Source organism: Hydra vulgaris, chromosome 09, assembly GCF_038396675.1.
Source record: "Hydra vulgaris chromosome 09, alternate assembly HydraT2T_AEP".
NCBI classification, from domain to species: Eukaryota; Metazoa; Cnidaria; class Hydrozoa; order Anthoathecata; family Hydridae; genus Hydra; species Hydra vulgaris.
In genome coordinates, this window is record NC_088928.1 from 20640001 (window position 1) to 20658874 (window position 18874).

General features: G+C 27.1%; 1 protein-coding gene across 1 annotated transcript in view; it reads right to left on the minus strand.

The window, feature by feature from the left end:
• Window positions 1-18874, minus strand: part of LOC101241755 (nuclear pore complex protein Nup133) — a 111178-nt gene that overhangs the window by 7142 nt on the left and 85162 nt on the right. The window contains exons 32-35 of the mRNA XM_065805022.1: window positions 17913-17962; window positions 15732-15788; window positions 15533-15598; window positions 1720-1778 (exon numbers count right to left, since the gene is read on the minus strand). Of these exons, the coding sequence (XP_065661094.1) occupies window positions 1720-1778; window positions 15533-15598; window positions 15732-15788; window positions 17913-17962 (232 nt within the window). The remainder of the gene's footprint in view (window positions 1-1719; window positions 1779-15532; window positions 15599-15731; window positions 15789-17912; window positions 17963-18874) is intronic.

Genomic DNA, 18874 nt, shown 5'->3' on the forward strand with positions numbered 1-18874 from the left:
TTCTCTAGTTATTTGTTAGACATAATGTTAGGCATTTCTAAAACATCATGGCTGATGTTTTAAAGTACTATTTACAGGAAGTAACTCCTTTTAACTACCCCCAGTTAAGTTAGGTTAAGGATCATCACGATCACCTTGCTATTGGTATCATGTAACCCAATACTACTTGCGCATACCCTGCTGCCTTGAAGATGTGTTTTTTTAGGCAAAGGCTAGAAGAAACAAACTTTGACTTAAAATACCACTGTCTTGGGGCTTTTGGTTGAGTAAAGGCTAGGGATGATGTCTCAATAAAATTACTCATCTTAGGGCAGATGTTAACAGCATCCAGCTAATGTCTTGTAGAATGCCTCCTAGGCAAAGACTTAAGGGTTAAGCAGAATAATTTTGCTAACCAGCCTCGAACCCCTTCTTCATTTATTAGATTTGCAAAGATGTAAACATGTGTTGCATTGTTTCCTGCCTAGGATGATGAACGCTAGATCTTCTTGTCTCTACTCATAGGTTTTTGCTTGTGCCTCCTATGCCAGATATCTTAAGTAAAAAGTAAAATTTGAATAAAATTGTATTAAAAATAAAATAATTTCAAGGAATATTTAAAATTTTTTTAATAAAATCATAATTAATACTTTGATTTATTATTATTCAGTTTGACAATGTTTGAACATTGTTGTCAGCTGTTTTTAGAACTAATGATTTTTCCTTTTAATTGTTTTGTAATTGATGTTTTATACATATTTATTTCATTTTTTGAGCAAGATTTCCATTTTAAGTAAAATATTCACACAAAAAATGAAAGAAGTATATAATAATTAAATTATGAATATATAACAATTATACAGTAGTGTGCAAAGGTTTAAAACTGAAAAAAATTTTAAGTTTTTTTTGTCATAACTTTTTGCCTTGTCACTAAAATAAATGAGATTTTTGCCAATTGAGTCTCTAACAAGACTTCATATCTCACTAATGATTCGAAATTCTTATTCAGTAATGAATCAAATATTGGCAAGTTCAAAAGTGAAAGTGAAAATTTGCTCTTAGTATTAAATGCCAACAGTTAAACGTGTTGGTGGCAATGAAATGGTTTAGGGGTCTCTCAGTTATGACTCTATAGGTCCACTTCATCACATCCAAAGTGTAATGGGTCAGAATGTATATTTACATATAATCAATAATGTTATTTTGCTCATGATTTTCCAACAAGACTATGATCCAAAGCACTGTTCAAAATATACTGTTCATAATTTTTTCTAATTTGAAACAACTTTGAATTTTGGGCTTGCCTTTTCATGGATTTGGACTTCCCTTCTCATAGATTTGAATTGGCCTCTCAAAGATTATTTAAATCCTATAGAACATATTTGTGAACATTTTGATGTTAAATTTGTGATAATTTGTATAAACCAACTACTAAAAAATTGTTGTTAAGCAGTATCAAAAATAATAATAAAAATTATTTTACATATAAATTGCATTGGTATATAAATGTACTATTATTTATATTACACAATTATATACTAAATATTTTAAGATAATTATATATGCAAATACCTAAATATGTACTATATAATATAAATTGTTATAAATACATAATAATGATAATAATAATAATATCAATAATATAATAATACAACAAATAATTAGGATATGACCAATAATAATGGGATTAGTGGCACACACTATATTTTAATAAAAGTTCTATTGATAATACTCCATTACCTGTCTTGAAGTATGCATTTAGACCATACATCATTGGCAACAAAGTCGTTATCATTTATCTGTTCAAAAAATTTATTAATAAAATCATATTTTCATAACTTTGAAAGTTTAAAAAAAAATTTGAAACAAAGTTAAAAACAAATTTGAAAGTCAAAAACTTTAAAGCAAATGTTAAATGTTTTTTTATGTTTTTTAAAACATATTTTAGTGTTGGTTTGGCAAGGTTCTAACTGAAATTTTTGTTAAATATAAGTTTATGACTATGGGTTAAATATAAGTTTATGACTATGGGTTAAATATAAGTTTATGACTATGGGTTAAATATAAGTTTATGACTATGGGTTAAATATAAGTTTATGACTATGGGTTAAATATAAGTTTATGACTATGGGTTAAATATAAGTTTATGACTATGGGTTAAATATAAGTTTATGACTATGGGTTAAATATAAGTTTATGACTATGGGTTAAATATAAGTTTATGACTATGGGTTAAATATAAGTTTATGACTATGGGTTAAATATAAGTTTATGACTATGGGTTAAATATAAGTTTATGACTATGGGTTAAATATAAGTTTATGACTATGGGTTAAATATAACTTTATGACTATGGGTTAAATATAAGTTTATGACTATGGGTTAAATATAAGTTTATGACTATGTTAAATATTTTTGTTAAATATAAGTTTATGGGTTATTTGAATTATGAAAAACAATATAAACTGAAACTTACTGCATTTGTAGAAAACAAAGGTAGAAAGCAAGCTAACTACTTCTATGTACTATGTGTAGGTTTAATTTACTGTTATTCAGCTTGAAAAAGTTTTGATAGCATTGTTGTCAGCTGTTTTTATTACTACTGCTGTTCTTGTTTATTTTTCCTTTCAATTATTTCAAAATAGATTTTTTACTTAAAGGGATCCTAAACTGCCAAGACATGTTGTGTTCATTGTTTGTTTACAAAAAATATCTTTAAAAAATTTGAATGAAAAGTGCTATGGGGTTGATTAAGGACTTTTTGGAAAGGTTTTTATGTGTAATTTTTGAAAAAAATAACTTTCCTGCAGGTTATTTAGGTCATAATTTAAAAGAACAAAATATTGAAAATTTGATAAAATTTGCTTTTTTATAGGTTATAACAAAAATATGTATAAATGTTTATAAATATGTATGTATATTTTGTAATACAAAGATAACATTGGTACATCAATGACAAAAACAATAAAAATTATCAATAGAAGTATTAAAAAACTCAATTTATTCATATGTTAACATTTCAAAATATGTGTCATCTTCAGATAACGGGTGATGCGGAAGTTATCGGACAAATCCTAATTTCATTATTTGAGCATAATAATTAGTTTTTGTGGTTTTATGCGTAGGCATAAACGTTCTATAAAATATAAACTTTATTATTTGAAACACAATTATTTAAAATGAGGTTAAATGCAACTGAACGAGAATCTTTTCGAAAGCGACTAAAAATGTTTTTTGTAAATAAACCTAATATATAAAAAAAATAAATCGTAAATCATTTTGAAAAGGAAGGATTTGCTCGAAGTACAATATATGATAACCTAAAAAGACTTGAAACTATTCAATCATTTTCTGATAGAAAGCACCCTAGTCATCTGACATCCTGGACTAGAGAAAAGAAATCCGAATTAACGAGACTTGTCAACAATCGAAAAGGGGTCAATCAGAGAAAAATAGATATTAAATTCGGTGTAAATCAATCGACAATTGGTCGTCAGTTAAAAAAAAGGAATATTAAATATAGAAAACGTGAAAAGACTCCAAAATACACTATAGAACAACAAATAAAGGCAAAGAAAAGAAGCAGGAAACTAGTTAACCAACTCTATAACACAAAATCGCTTCTAGTCATCGATGACAAAAAATAATTTTGTTTTGCAGGGGACAACATGCCTGGAAATTCTGGATACTACACAAACAACAAAAAGACATGCCCAGAAAGTGTTTATTTTATAGGAAAAGAGAAATTTCCAAAAAAATTATTAATGTGGATAGCCATATCTGACCGTGGTATGTCCGAGCCATTGTTTCGCACTTCCAAGGCTGTAGCGATCAATTCATCAATCTATATTAATGAATGTTTAGAAAAATGATTTCTTCCATTTATTTACAAGTATCATGGAGACTTTAACTATTTATTTCGGCCAGATTTAGCAAGTTCTCATTATTCTAAAGATTCTCTAAATTGGATGGACCAATATGTCTATTACGTTGATAAAAAATCCAATCCCCCAAATGTGCCTCAAGCACGACCAATTGAAAATTTTTGGGGACATTTGGCACAGAAGGCTTAAGAGGGAGATTGGCAAGCTTCAACATAGCAAGTTTTGATTGATCGATTAAACTAAAACTACAAGAAATTGATATAAACTTTTTACAGCCGCATATGAAAGGCGTCAGAGCAAAATTGAGATCAATTGCAGATGGTGGTGTTTTTTCATATAAAAAATAATATATTTTTATTAAAAGATAAATGCTTTATTTAAAAAAAATATAATAGTAGTTTGTTTTTTTATTTATAAATAAATTATTGACGTTTTTATTTTGTCCGATAACTTCCGCATCACCCATTAAAATGTTATTAGATTTTGTTTGTGAGAATATTTATCAGAATGTTCTCATTTATTCCAAAATTTGCAGAATGGTTTTGACTTGTATCTCTTGTCATAAAAAAATTTGATCAGATGATATCCACATTTAGTTAAAGGTGTCTGTTAGATTGACAATTTAGGAGTTTTTTCATGAGAGTCTAGCATGTATCAATCTTAATATTTTGTTATTACTTTTTAACCCTGAATCATAAAGATATCCCAAACCACTTTCCTCATTATTCAAAACTAGCTCCCAAGAATGACCAATCAGTTGAAGTGATGGTGTTATACTGATCCATGGTCCAGGTAAATTTATTTTTGTAACAGGTGGAAACTCGTTAAATAGGAATAAATAAAAATCTGTAAATAGCTTTTATATTGATCCACATAGGTTTTTTCTTTTTAAAGAAAATACTGAAAGAATTACTGAGAACACCAATTTGAACTTTTGAAAGGTTGCATGATATTAAACAGGCAATTGTGCAATAATTAAATCCCTGTTTAATTTTTATGCAATAGTTCTCTAGCTATATAACCATTGTTGTTGTTCCTCTTTTTTCAATTGTATCAGAGTTGTTCCATTTTATACCTGTATTTTTTAAATATATCTGTTTGTAATGAAATCTCTGTTTGTTTCATAAAACTATTTGAAGTACTGAAAGGGGACTCAAACCAATCAAAAACACCAGCTTTCGCATATGCAACAGTTATCATGCAATGGTTAAATGTACCTAGTAAAGCATGAAGAACCTATAAAAATATCAGTTATTTTTTAGTTGTAATAACTTTTAACATATTCACATGTTAAAAATATAGAATAATATGAACACTATTACAAGATAAAAAACAATTTCGAAAAAAAGAGTTTTTTTTTTTGGTTTGTATAAAAATGCCTATCAAGAGCACAAACTGTTTAAATTAACACTGTTTCTATTGGAAACTTATTGAAAGAGTTTTTCTTTTACATACTCTTTTAGTGAGGTTTCATTACCAGCCTTGAATTTTATGCCAGCATAGCCCATTTTTTTAAGTTTGTTTTTCTTCAGATACTGATCTTTGCCAACTATTCTGAATTAATGTTTTTTGTGCAATTGATAATTTATCAGAGCCAAGTGCTTTAGTAATTATCAGTATACAACCTGTTATACTTGCAGAAATAGTAATAGCAAATAGTAAAAATTTCAAACAAGTCAAATTCAGTAAGCTTCATTGTTATTAAACTAAAGATGTAAATATTTTTGTTGATTCATTATCTAATAACTTTTCAAACAAAATGATTTAAACTTAAAATAATATAATTCAAATATAAACAAGTTTACGTGATAAGTAAAAATATTATATTATTACTATATATACCACAAAGCCTATAATAAAGTGGAATAAGATACTTTTTAACTAAGTTTTAGTTAAAAAATATCTTATTCCACTTTATTATAGGAGTTCAAAAATATATGGGTTTACTAGTACCAACTTAGCACCTTTTGAGAATTATTTTTTCTGATAAAAAATAAGTTAAAAAACACTAAAATTTTGCTAAACTTTAGTTGTTTCATTAGGTACTACATGTAAAATTTTTTTTTTTTGCAATCATCTATGAAGTTAACATTTACATTTTCATAAACTGCAGTCTAAGATTGTTCCTAAATACAATTATCACATTAGCACTGCTTATATAGTGACATTTTTACTGATATAATGCCAAAAATGACTGTTATACCTATCTTTTGCAACGAATTTACATTATTCAAACTAGTACATTTTCTGAACAAATCATAGTTTTGAATTAATTAATTTTTTAATGAACTGGAAATTTATTTTCAATAACAACTAACTTAAATTTATTTTGGTAACATTAATTTTTGAGCAATGTCCACTGTTTGGCCCACTCTGTCATGTACTAAAACTCTTAGGAATAATAGGCCCTTGAATAAATTATCAAGCCTGTAGATTGCAGCATGTATTATAAAGACTATTTGGCCTACAACAAGACAAAGAAGGCGAGCTTTAACTATAACAAAAAATTTAGCAAAAACATTTTTTTTTATCATTCTTTTTAATATGAACGCAACATGTCTGGGCGGTTTGGGATCCCTTTAAGAATAAATGACCTTTTAAGTGAGACTTTTTAAGTAAAATATAAACACAAAAAACGGAAGAAGTATCTAATAATGAAAAATTTTTTTAAATATATTTATACACAAATTTAAAAAAAAAAAATCAGTTATAATCCAAACAGTAAAAGTAACATAGATTACAATAAATCTAATAGAATGTTAGCATCTTATTTCAAACACAATTTAAAAAAAACCTGACAAAAATGTTTCAAAACAAATATCTACCCCTGAAAGCTATTTTTTACCAAACTGGTAAAAAATATACAAGCTAAAAAGAAAAGCTAGTATCAAAATAGTTCACCCAAAACAAAACAAAAAACTCCCAGACAAACATAAGTACAAATAAACAAAATTACTATGACCACAATTAGGTATGATTTGAAAAAGTCTTTGTGTGTTAAACATTCCATTTTACTACATTTTAATTTTAACAAAACCAATTTTCACAGCTTACAACACCAAAAATGTTAAAACAATCACTCTTGCACAAGGTCTGCTACAGTCCATGCCAAACGAATAGCACATGCAACAATTTAGTAATAAAAATAGGTGTTTGAACGTATTAAATTTAACACAATAATTAATACATATTTAACACAATTTAGTACAAGAAATAAAATATAATAAAATGGGCAATATTGTCTTTGTTTTTGTTCAAAACATGTAAAAAATAAAAAATGAATAAAATGAAAAATACATTATGTGCCAAACCAATAGCACATACACCATTTCAGCAGGTTCTAGAGATTACTAAGACATAGAAACGTGCCTAATAGTCAATCTTCTTACTTTTCTTCATAATAACCTGAATGCAACACTTAGGCATGAAGGAAATGAGCGTTTCAAGCAAATATTGGGGGATTTTGTTCCATTCCATCTGTATGGCCATTTTCAGTTCGGTGATGCTACTTTATTGTTTTTCATTTGCATACACCTGACGAGATAAATAACCCCAAATGTTTTCAATTGGATTCAAGTCGGGTGACAGCGCTGGATGATCAAACAACTGGATGTCATATTCCATTACAAATTCCAGCACGGTCTTTGCCGTATGTACTGATGCGTTATCTTGCATAAAGACAAACATAGTTGGCATGCCCATATGGCATTAAGTAATCAGAGAGTGTAATAATATAGTTTTCAGCTGTTTGTTTCCTTTCTAAGAACTTCAATTCAGATAATCCATACTTGGAAAATGCACCCCCTAATCATGACACCACTACCACCATTTTGTCAGGACAAGAAAGTCTCAGGCTCTTTTCATAAGTCATGCCAATAATATTGATATCCATCTGGACCATCAAGATAAAATTTCTTCTCATCAGACCAAATAATTGAGCCCCAATCAGGTGGACAAGACTTTGCTCACATATGCCATACATTTCTCCATGTGATGTTTCTGCATCGCCGGCATTAACATACACTTCGCATAAGTCAGATGTTTTGCTTCATCAATATCCAGCTGGACATGTATCAATCAGGCACTACAGCTGGTGTTTGAAGCCACTTGTAGTATGTGACATTTGTCACGCTAGGTTAATATTGAAGCATTTTGGTTTAATTTTGTTTTCAAATATGTATCAGGATCCTTCAAAATCTTCTCAATCACCTTCCGACTTTGCTCTATATGTTTCGATATCTCAAACGTTGATACATTGGCAGCCTTGAATACCTTGATCATAGCAACTTCTTCAGCATTTAACTTAGTTCCATGTCCTATAGTAGTCCTTTGTAACACATATGAAATATGTTTCTCATTTTAAGAAACCATAATGAAATTATGGTTTCTTAAAATGTTTACATTTTAAGAAACCATAATTTTTTAAGTTTATGGTATGAAACCATAGTTTCATTAGTTCACATATAATAGCCTTTTGGTCTACGTTAATATGTATCTCTTTTGGTCTACGTTAATAATGTATCACTTACCTAGCGTTAGTAATTTGTCTGTTGCATTTGGCGCCAAAAACAATGTTTCTTATTACTTCTCTAATTATTTTTAGATATTTTAATGTTTAAAACAGTATAAAATGAATAAAATATATTATATTCATAGTGTGTGCTATTTTTTGGTGCGGACTGTAGGTAACATCTTAAAAAATAAATGAAAAGACAAAGTAAACTAAACGATAATATTGATTCAGGATCACATAAAATTATTACCAATAGTTGATTTTTATTATTGTCATGCCAGTTATCAATAAAAAATTGTATCAAAAATAATCTTTACAAAGAGAAATGTGATAATATTAGGTTAGTGAAAAACAGAGAAACGAAAGAAAGAAATCAAGTTTTTAAAAACATGAGCAATGTACATGCTACTAAAGAAAAACAAAAAAAAAGTTCCGAAATTATTACTTGATCTTTAAAATGTATTTTTTTACTCCACATGCATAAGTTCATTATTTTTCACAAAAAAGCCAGGTTATAATTAGTATTTTTGACACTATTCTGCAACAAGAGCATTATGGGAATGAATCAGCTGCTATATATATATATATACATATATATATATATATACATATATATATATATACATATATATATACATGTATATATATACATACATAAGAACGCACTTTTTTTTGCGTATTGAGTATATTACTCATATCATACTCAATACGCAACTCAACGTACGCAATTTCTTTGAGTATAATACTCAATACGCAACTCATAGTACGTATTTTTCTTGAGTAGAATACTCAATACACAACTCATAATACGCATTTTTTTTGAGTAATTTGCGTTTTTTTTTTTAGTGTAAAATATAATTTTGTTCTAAAAGTAATATTGTTTTTTATGAACAAACAGAAACACGAAATGAAAGAGAAAAAAAAAATTATATTTTTCTAAAATGTATTTTCAATTCATAAACAAAAACAAAAGTAATGAAGAAAATTTTCAAACAACTGAAGAATTATTTTCACTCAGCCATTTCATTAAGTATGGTTAAGTTACTTTTTAAAAAGGCACGATTTATTAGTGTTTCATCAGTCATGTTGTCGGCTCTTTTTCGATTAACTACACCACATATGTTAAAAAAACGTTCAATATAAGCGGAGGATGTCGGTATATTAAAAAACATGAGACACAAATTATAAAGATATGACAATTCTTTTCTCAAACCAAAATGCATCATAATGAGTTTTGTTGGTGAAATTATGGTTTCTTAAAATGTTTACATTTTAAGAAACCATAATTTTTTAAGTTTATGGTATGAAACCATAGTTTCATAAGTTATTCCTTTCTTTGTCAGCTAGGTGTCCGATGCTAAGTTCTTTTTTTTTGTACTCTACCTGATCCAATTCTATGCTTTGATAAAACTGATCAAAGGCTTCATCGTCAGGAACACTTTTTTGAGAAAAACTATTATTAGAACCACTTGCTGTCAAATCGTTTTTTTCGTTTTTTTTATTAAATTCAATTGCCAAGTTTACTAATGAACTTAGTCCCAAATTGACTATGGCTTTTACAATCGGTCTTTGATACCATAGATAAAGTTTAGAAACATTTAAAACTGCAGCAGCTGCATAAACAGCAGAGATAAGCTCATGCTCAAATTGTTTTTTTACATTAGTTATCAGCAATTCGCAAAATTTTTTCTTTTCATCATCTTTCTTAGCCATTTCCTCATATTGCATGATTAATAAATGTAAACTTGGTACCAAGTCACCAATATGTACGCAATTTTTTTGATTCAAAAGCGTAAATCTATATGCTGGAAGCATCAATGATAAATTGAATTCAATCTCTGCTTGAATAACTGGACATTTAATAGTTTCAAAACAATGTTTTTTATATGCTTTGTAAAAACAAATCAACATTAAAAAGCTTGATGACCAACGAGTTAAATTTTTGTTTCTTAATCTATTTTTTTTGTTGTTGAAAGATTCGGGCAATTTGAATTGTCTGATGAGTTTTTTTAGCAAATGAACAAAGCAATGACAAAATAGTTTTCAATCGTTTGCATCACAGTATTATGTATAGAAATATTTAATTTGTGCAAAACGAGGTACTTTTCTGCTGCCGAGTTCAAACTCTAATTGATCTACTATACTATGATCCCCAAATTCATAATTATCAGCATCATCAATTCCAGTAGCATCAATCTCAGCATCAATCTCATTAGATAGTTTGATGAATTTAATATCATTTTGGATTGGATTTATTTCTTCAGTAAGCAATTCGTTAATTTCAGGTTCAATTTTGTTTTCAGGTGAATCTTTCAGTTCCTGATCATTCTCATCACTGTCGTCATTCTCAAACAATTCTTCCTAAAAGTCTTCTTCAATCCAATTGCCGTTTTCCAATTCATAATTGAGCATTTGTGGAAAAGCTCTAAGAAAAGCTTGACCATCATCATTCACATAACTGTCAACTTTAGATTTATCGAAATCATATTGATTTAATATTTCCTCTGAAACCAATATAATATTTTCAGCAATATGTGGGCCACTCATTCGTTGAAGACCAAGAACTATTAGCTTCTTACTTAAATCAGCAAAGGTAACCTGGCAACATAAGGCAAAAAATTATAAAAAAAGTCATTATTTCAAATACAAACGCTAGAAGTTTATCAACTTACAAAACAAAGCAACTCAAAGTTTATCAACTTGTAAAACAGCAAATTGTAAATTGTTATTTGAAGCAAGCTCATAAAGTCATTAAAAGCAAAGCTACTTACTCCCTAGAGGCTTCAAGACGTGATTTTCAACATGCAAACCTTAATAATTTATTTTAAAAAACAAATTATAATGGTTAAATTATAATTTAGTGTTTTTGTTTGTTATTTATAAAAAAATATATACTTTAACAACTAATTTATATTTTACACTCAAAAAAATTGCGTATTTTTACGCAAAATACTCAAAAAATATGCGTATTATGAGTTGTGTATTGAGTATTCTACTCAATAAAAATGCGTACAATGAGTTGCATATTGAGTATTATACTCAAAGAAATTGCGTACGTTGAGTTGCGTATTGAGTATGATATGAGTAGCATACTCAATACGCAATACGCAAAAAAAAGTGCGTTCTGATGTATGTATATATACATATATATATATACACACATATATATATATTTACATACATATACATACATACATACACGCCCAGCTGGATATTGATGTGTCATTGCATACGATACAAAGAATGTTACATGAAGCCAAACATCTGAGTTATATGAAGTGTATGTTAATGCCGGCGATGCAGAAACATCACATGGAAAAATGTATGGCGTATGCGAACAAACATTTGTATATATATATATGAGCTGTTTATTTTGAAAGTGGCATAAGTAACTTTGTTTTTAAAAAGTGATTTTTAAAGGTTTGCGTTTTAACCAAAGCATTCAAAATCGAGAAAAAACTACGTCGGAGTTTTATATTTTATTATTTCTTAGTACTTAAATTTTTTTTTAATCACAATTCTTTAACGAACAGGTTTTATTTAATAAATGGGTTAAACTCTGTGGACGGTTAGTTTAAATTTCAAAATTGCTTCAGATTTCACACCAGTTGCTTCATATACTTTTAACTAATCGGTGAAGATCTTGATTTTCTTTTGATTCAGCTTTTGATTTTTCTGTTGATTTTAGCTTTTGATTCAGAGCTTCTTGAATTTCGGCAAAAAGAATGTTGATTGTGATGGTTCTTCTTGTTTCCCTTTAGCGCGATTATCTAATTTTGCTCAGTGACTATTTTCTTTTGTTGCAAATATTTGATTGAATTATTTGCACACGAAACTTGAATATCTTTTTTCAAAGTGTGAAAAATGTGAGACTTTTATTTAAATCATCCAAAAATCTTTTTATCATCTCAAAAAACAGTTTTTAATTATTTACTAGTGCGGTCTATCTAGTGCAGTCATCGAGCAGCAGTCCTTTGTTATGCAAAGATCAGTAAATTTTGTGTATGTTTCTTTTAGAACTTCATATCAAAACAACTAATATTTCAAGAACCTAATTAGTATTTGAAGTTTCTTCAGACTTTTCTTTGATATTTTCTTTATATTCAACCTTTTCCTCCAAATAATTAATAAACAATTCTCCTTCATTCTCTCCATCATTTTCCATTTCTGCTTCATTATCCGAATCAGTTTCTTTGCAACCCACAATCTTTTTTAGCGTATATCAAATAAATAAAAAAAACTAAAATGAATTAAATAATTCTGGAAGATCTGATGCAGAACTTAATTATGATACCCAATTTTAGCATCCACCTTTAGCTATCCGTAGTTTTAATTGCAGTATATTCACTATCTAATCCAAATTCTTTCAAATTTTCCACTATAGAAAATGCTCAAATGTTTCAGTAGAATATGGAGATGGCAATTTTACCTTTCTTAAGCAATACATAAAGTCTAGTGAACATTTAAATTATAGTATCTTCTACATCTATTGCTAAACCATTCGTCCCTGTTAATCCTAGATATTTGTTTTTGATTCATTTAAATTTAATAACTTAGCTTTGAATTAACTAATGTTTAATTTCACTTACTTTTAAGATAAATTAACTTAATATTTTTATTGTTGTTTGTTTTTAAAAATTATATTATAAATTTCTCTGCCAACTGTGACGTCATATTAGGCTTTCATCGAAAAATTTTCTAAAAAAAGCATTTTCATTTTCAAAACAACAACTTGGAATTATTGTAAAAGCAACGTAGAAAAAAAAAAGAACCTAATTATTTTACCAGTAAAAAAATGATTTTTTCCCAAAACTTTGTCGGAGTTCCGTCGAAATTTCTCAATTTTACTCAAACTCCGAAACTTTGAAAAACCGAGAAAAAAAAGACGGAGTTCCGAATGGATCTATTGGTTTTAACATGTTTGTTATACTGTACTAGCAAAAATCAAAAATACCTCAACAATTTTCAACCCTGTTGGTTTTAACTATTTCACAAATAAAAGATACCATTACATTGTTATCAATAACTTGATTTTTTTGAAAAGGTGACTAATGCCATTTTAAAAATAAACGGCTCATATATATATATATATATACATATATATACATATATATACATATAAATATATATATATATATATATATATATATATATATATATATATATATATATATATATATATATATATATACATACACACATATATATAGTGCTTTTTTCACTTAGAATGCACTGGAACAGCGATCCAGCACCTTTTCTTTTTATATATATAATCATTATTTTCCCCTTGTGTTATTATATAATAAATGTATTAAAAATTCTTTATATTGAAAATGCAAATGTAGGTTGTAAAGATACTAAAACATATTTTTATAATCAAGATAAACATATATAACATATGAAAACATTACAGCGCTGCGTTTCAGAATCTATTGTTTTCCTTAGAAGAAGTTATTTTAACTAATTATCTTGTTTATTTTGTTTATTTTTATAATGCCAAATTATTTTTTGTCCGCATATCAATTCCACAACCATTTGCGTTTCTAAGAAATTCTATTGTATCTGTGAATGTTTGATTTTTTAGAACACAAACTTTACGCTGTTTGTGATAGTAATATAAAAATATCAGTTAAACAAAATAACACAAAACTAATAATGAAAAAAATCACTAGCTTCTTCTCGGTTCAGAAAAAAATCAAATTAAGTGCAAAAGAAACACAAGAAATAAATATTACAACATCAGATTTACCTTCTGCAGGCAGTTACACCAACTACAGCTGACCAAGTTACTGGACATTAGAGCAAAAAACAGAGTTTTGTTCAAAAAACAAAAAACTTGTTTTTCAACAAAGCTTAGTTGCACAACCTGCCAAAAAGTAAAATCGAAAAAAAAAGTTGTTCGAGAATAAAAATATCTAAAGATCGGAATAAAAATATCTAAAGAATGGTCCAATTATAAAGTTTCTTATTATGGCGAAAATAGAGAGTAACAGTTAATTTCGATACGTAAGAAAATATCTGGTCACAAAAAATGGATTTCCTTAAACTAAAGGTCTTTTTTGAGTATTATTTTTGTCTTTATGAGTGTCAATTTTTTCAAAATTTAAATTTGAAAATAAAATTGCTTCAGAGTTGGTTGATTCACCTGAAACATGCTATATTTATAAAACGTCTATACGTGTTTTACTTTCTAGAACTAATTTAATGTCTGATTCTGTATAGTCAACTAGTTGGTATAATGATACTTTAATAAAACTTTGACACGCTGATCCTGTTACAGTCATTGATAGTTTTTATGTAGTCCACTTTAGCATTTTATTATTTTTATGATTTTTATCAAAACACATTTATATCTATTAAATTATGTAACAGTACAAAAATAAACAATAAAAAAGTATTAAATTAAAGTGTTTTAAAAAAAAGTTTTTGTTGAATAATTATGGATGGTAGAATATGTATAGGGCTGACAACTTTTAATGATTTTAATGTCAAGAAATAAGTCCAAACTTGCATAAAACATGCAAAACTAACAAAAAGAAAGACAGAGTTGTACTTCCAGTTTTATCTGTGTTGGAACAAGATTACTACAGAGTTCATTTTTCACCAATGAACTGACTCCATGAAAAGCTTCAAAGCCTTGTCTATACTGTAATAGTAAACTATTACATTATAGACAAAGGCTTTGAAGCTTTCATGGAGTCAGTTCAGTTTCATGGAATCAGTTTCATGGAATCAAAATGTACCATTAAAGTATAGTTTGATAAAAAATAAAAAAAATAAAAAATAAAAAAACACAATGATATGACATGACAACACAATAAATAAACTAAAATTGTAAAGTACTTTTAAATTTTGCAACTAGAGCAATAAATTGACAACGATTGCAACAGAAATTAAAATCTCTTTTTTTTTTCATTTTTCTAACATTTTTACTTTTCCATAGTGAAGCTTTTTTAGTAAAATGATACAAATAGCCAATTTGCAGGGAAAAATATAAAGAATGTATATTTTTTATGGAAAGAACAACCTTTAACAACAATTTACCTAAAACCACCCAAAAAATCAGTTAGAACCAAATCAACACATCAATATATTATACTTTTTTACAAATAATATACGTGGCATCAGAAAATACTTTAATCAAAATCAAACATACATGTTCCAAAAGATCTATTGCCATATTGAATTGTACTTCAGATAAGTAATCATCACCTATTATTTGCTAAAACCAAGTATAATAATAAATTAGAAGTTAAGCTTGAACACATTTTTAAATCCAAATATATTTTTTAATACAGTTTTAAATAGAAATAGTGTATCAAATATATCTAGAATTTACTATAAAAAATAAATACTTCAATTAAATCAGCAGCAGAAATTGTTGGAGAACTACTGAAATCTTTTCCTAAAAACTAAATAAAACAACAAAATTACAATAAAAGAATAATGAATGTATAAATGTTAAGTTAAAAGTTACTATGGCAACAATAAATATGAATTTACGTATGTTTTGGTACACAAACTTAGTTAAAAAATTATACAAACAATAAGAGTTACAAAATGAAAAATTCTTTGAAAATAAAAATTTATCACACATTTTTTGCTATTTCTTATACCTAAATTGGAAATTGTATTACAATGTAATTATAATTTAAATAATAATATTATTATTAGATTCTATTGAATGAATTATTTAAATTGTATTTGCTTTAAAAATTAAATTTTGACAACTTGAAGTTATTTTGCTTAAAGACTTTAAAAATAAATATTTTAACTTTTTTTATGTAAAAAAAACTGTTGTTAAAAAATTATGCATTAAAATATTTTTTGTCAAAGATATTAAAGTATTATTTAGCAATAAAAAAAATGTTTTACAAATATAATATTTTTAAAACATTTTATCAAATCTAGTTCTTGCTTTAGACCTCTTATGAAGATTATCATTAAAAGTTTTTTTGTCTAAAAGCCAAACAGATTCTAATAAATTTCATGAGTTATTGAGATTGCCATCATTCATTTTGTTCAATAAGCTTTCCTGCTGATTAAACCATGCAGTTCTTTAGCATATCTATATAGGTATGTTAGTTGATTTACATCTTGCCTATTGACAAAAATAAAATAAACAAAAATAAAATAAAAATAAAATCAATACTCTCAATACCACTACACAAACAATCTACCACCTAACAAATAGAATTAGCGTTAAAGATACAACAAACCATTTATTACTTCAATGTTACTTTTATCATTAAAAACCACTTCTTCATTTGCAAAATAATTTTTTTCCTGATCTCTTGTTATTGTTGTGGGTTTTTCAATAAATATTTTATTTCAAAGCTTTATGAATACAAAATATGAAAACAAAGTAGGCTCTAAATTTATTAAATAGTTTGAGCACTTGATTATCATTAGAACATTTTCTATAATACTTTTTTTAAGCCCTTTGATTACCTATTGATTGCACTTTTGATTTACCAAAATAATTGAAAATTTGAGTAGAACAAATAATAGTGAGAACCCTGAAAATCTTTATAAGTATGGTAATACTTTACAGGTCTGCTTATTGAATAAGTCAACGCTTTAAATAATGGTAGATAAAAGCTCATTTGTCTGACAATGTCCAGTAAAAAAATTCCACCACAACTACCATGTAAAAAAGGTTAAATATCCTGTGAGCAAAACAGTGTGGTCTGTGATCTCAGTCAAGAGTATGGGTCGCCTCTGCATTGTGGAAAAGACCACAATGTAAGGCATGACCAGAACAAGAAAGTACTGGAAAACAGTCTTCTGCCCCAACTCCAAGAATGGTTGCCTATTGACAAAGTATGTGTTCATGCATGACTAAGCACAGTGTCAGAACTCTAGGAGTGTTATTGCATTCTTAGCTTAAAAAAAAAACAACATGCATGTTTTGCCTTGGCCGGGTAATTCACTTGATATGAACTCCATAGAAAATATATAGATCTACCAATTCAAAAGTCTGCATAGAAAGCATGCCTAAACACCTGAAAGCTTTTATTGTAGCAAAGAATGGAATTACAAAACATTAAGACTAATGCCTAATTTTTTATGTCAAAACTTTTAAATATAAACAGAATAAGTAATTATATAGCTTTATACTCTATATAAAGTTCACTGACAATCAAAAATAACTATTGGTTATGTATTTATTCATTAAATTTATTTAAACTTGAAAATTATGGAGCATTTTTACTGTCCCTAATAATTTGGCCATTGTATATCAAACCTCCTCATTTCATTGAACTTCTACTAAAGTATTTTATTAAAATATTTTATTTTAAATATAAATTATTTTATCTAAAGGAATTTTTCCAATAAAGTAAAGTATTAATTTAAATCATTGAGTTATGATTCAGTAAAGTTTTCAAAATTATTAACAAGCCTTAATTAAATAAAAATTAAACTAAATTAGTCTAGTTATATCTAAAAATATAACTTCAATATAATAATATTTAACTAAAACAATATGATGATAATGTAACATCAAAAAAAGAAAAAAATTAAATTTAAATAACCTGCAGAACTTGTTCTTGAAAATCCAATAATTCAAGTGCTTTATCATTTTCTAAAACAAAAATTCAAGTGGTTTATCATTTTCTAAAACAGTCAACTTTTTGATACAAAATATTCATACTGAAATATACAATCAATTACTGCAAAATTTAGTCAACACAATAAAAATATATTCTTCCACTTTTTTTAAATGCTAGCTTTAAACCATGGACTTTAGTTCGTGCATTTTTTCAGACAAAAAAGAAAAAGATATAAAAAAATGTTTTTTTACAAAATTTAAGACAAAAAACATTTCATTTTCATGAGTTTTCATAGTACACCACTTTTTATCTACAATAAGAACTCAATGCAGAACAACCTGTCATTATTATATTTAGTGTAATCTAAAATTTTTTGACAAGTTTGACAATTTTTTGTTTGTTTGCTGTCTTTTTGTTAATTTGTGTAGGACACAGTGGTGATAATGTTGTTGTTGAAGATTTTTAGAAGAACTCAATAATGGATTTTAAAAATTAAAACGAAAGAATGTCTTTTACAAATGTATATATTTTATTTATTTGGTACAATATTTTCCACATGTTTAAATAATAAATATTGTCCAATAAGATAGGCATATCAGCATTATAGATATGGTACAAAGCTAGATCATAAATCTAATTCAAATGATTTAAGGATAATGAATAGAAGCTTAGTGGTTTCTAATGAGTTAGAAGCAAAAATCATGATAGAATGTATTTACATTTTCAATAAGGTGCTGAAATGTAATAAAATGTGTATTAAAAACAGCGATGAAAAATAGATTCCACACAGCAATCAGATGCAGGAATGTGGAGTTAAAGTCTAGATTCCTTTTTTTGCTAGGAGTCTTGAGAGTCTGTAAAAATTTTGTTGATTTGCAATTTTTTAACATGCAGATATTTTTTAGTCATGTTTTAAACCTATTGATAAAAACTTTTTAATGTAG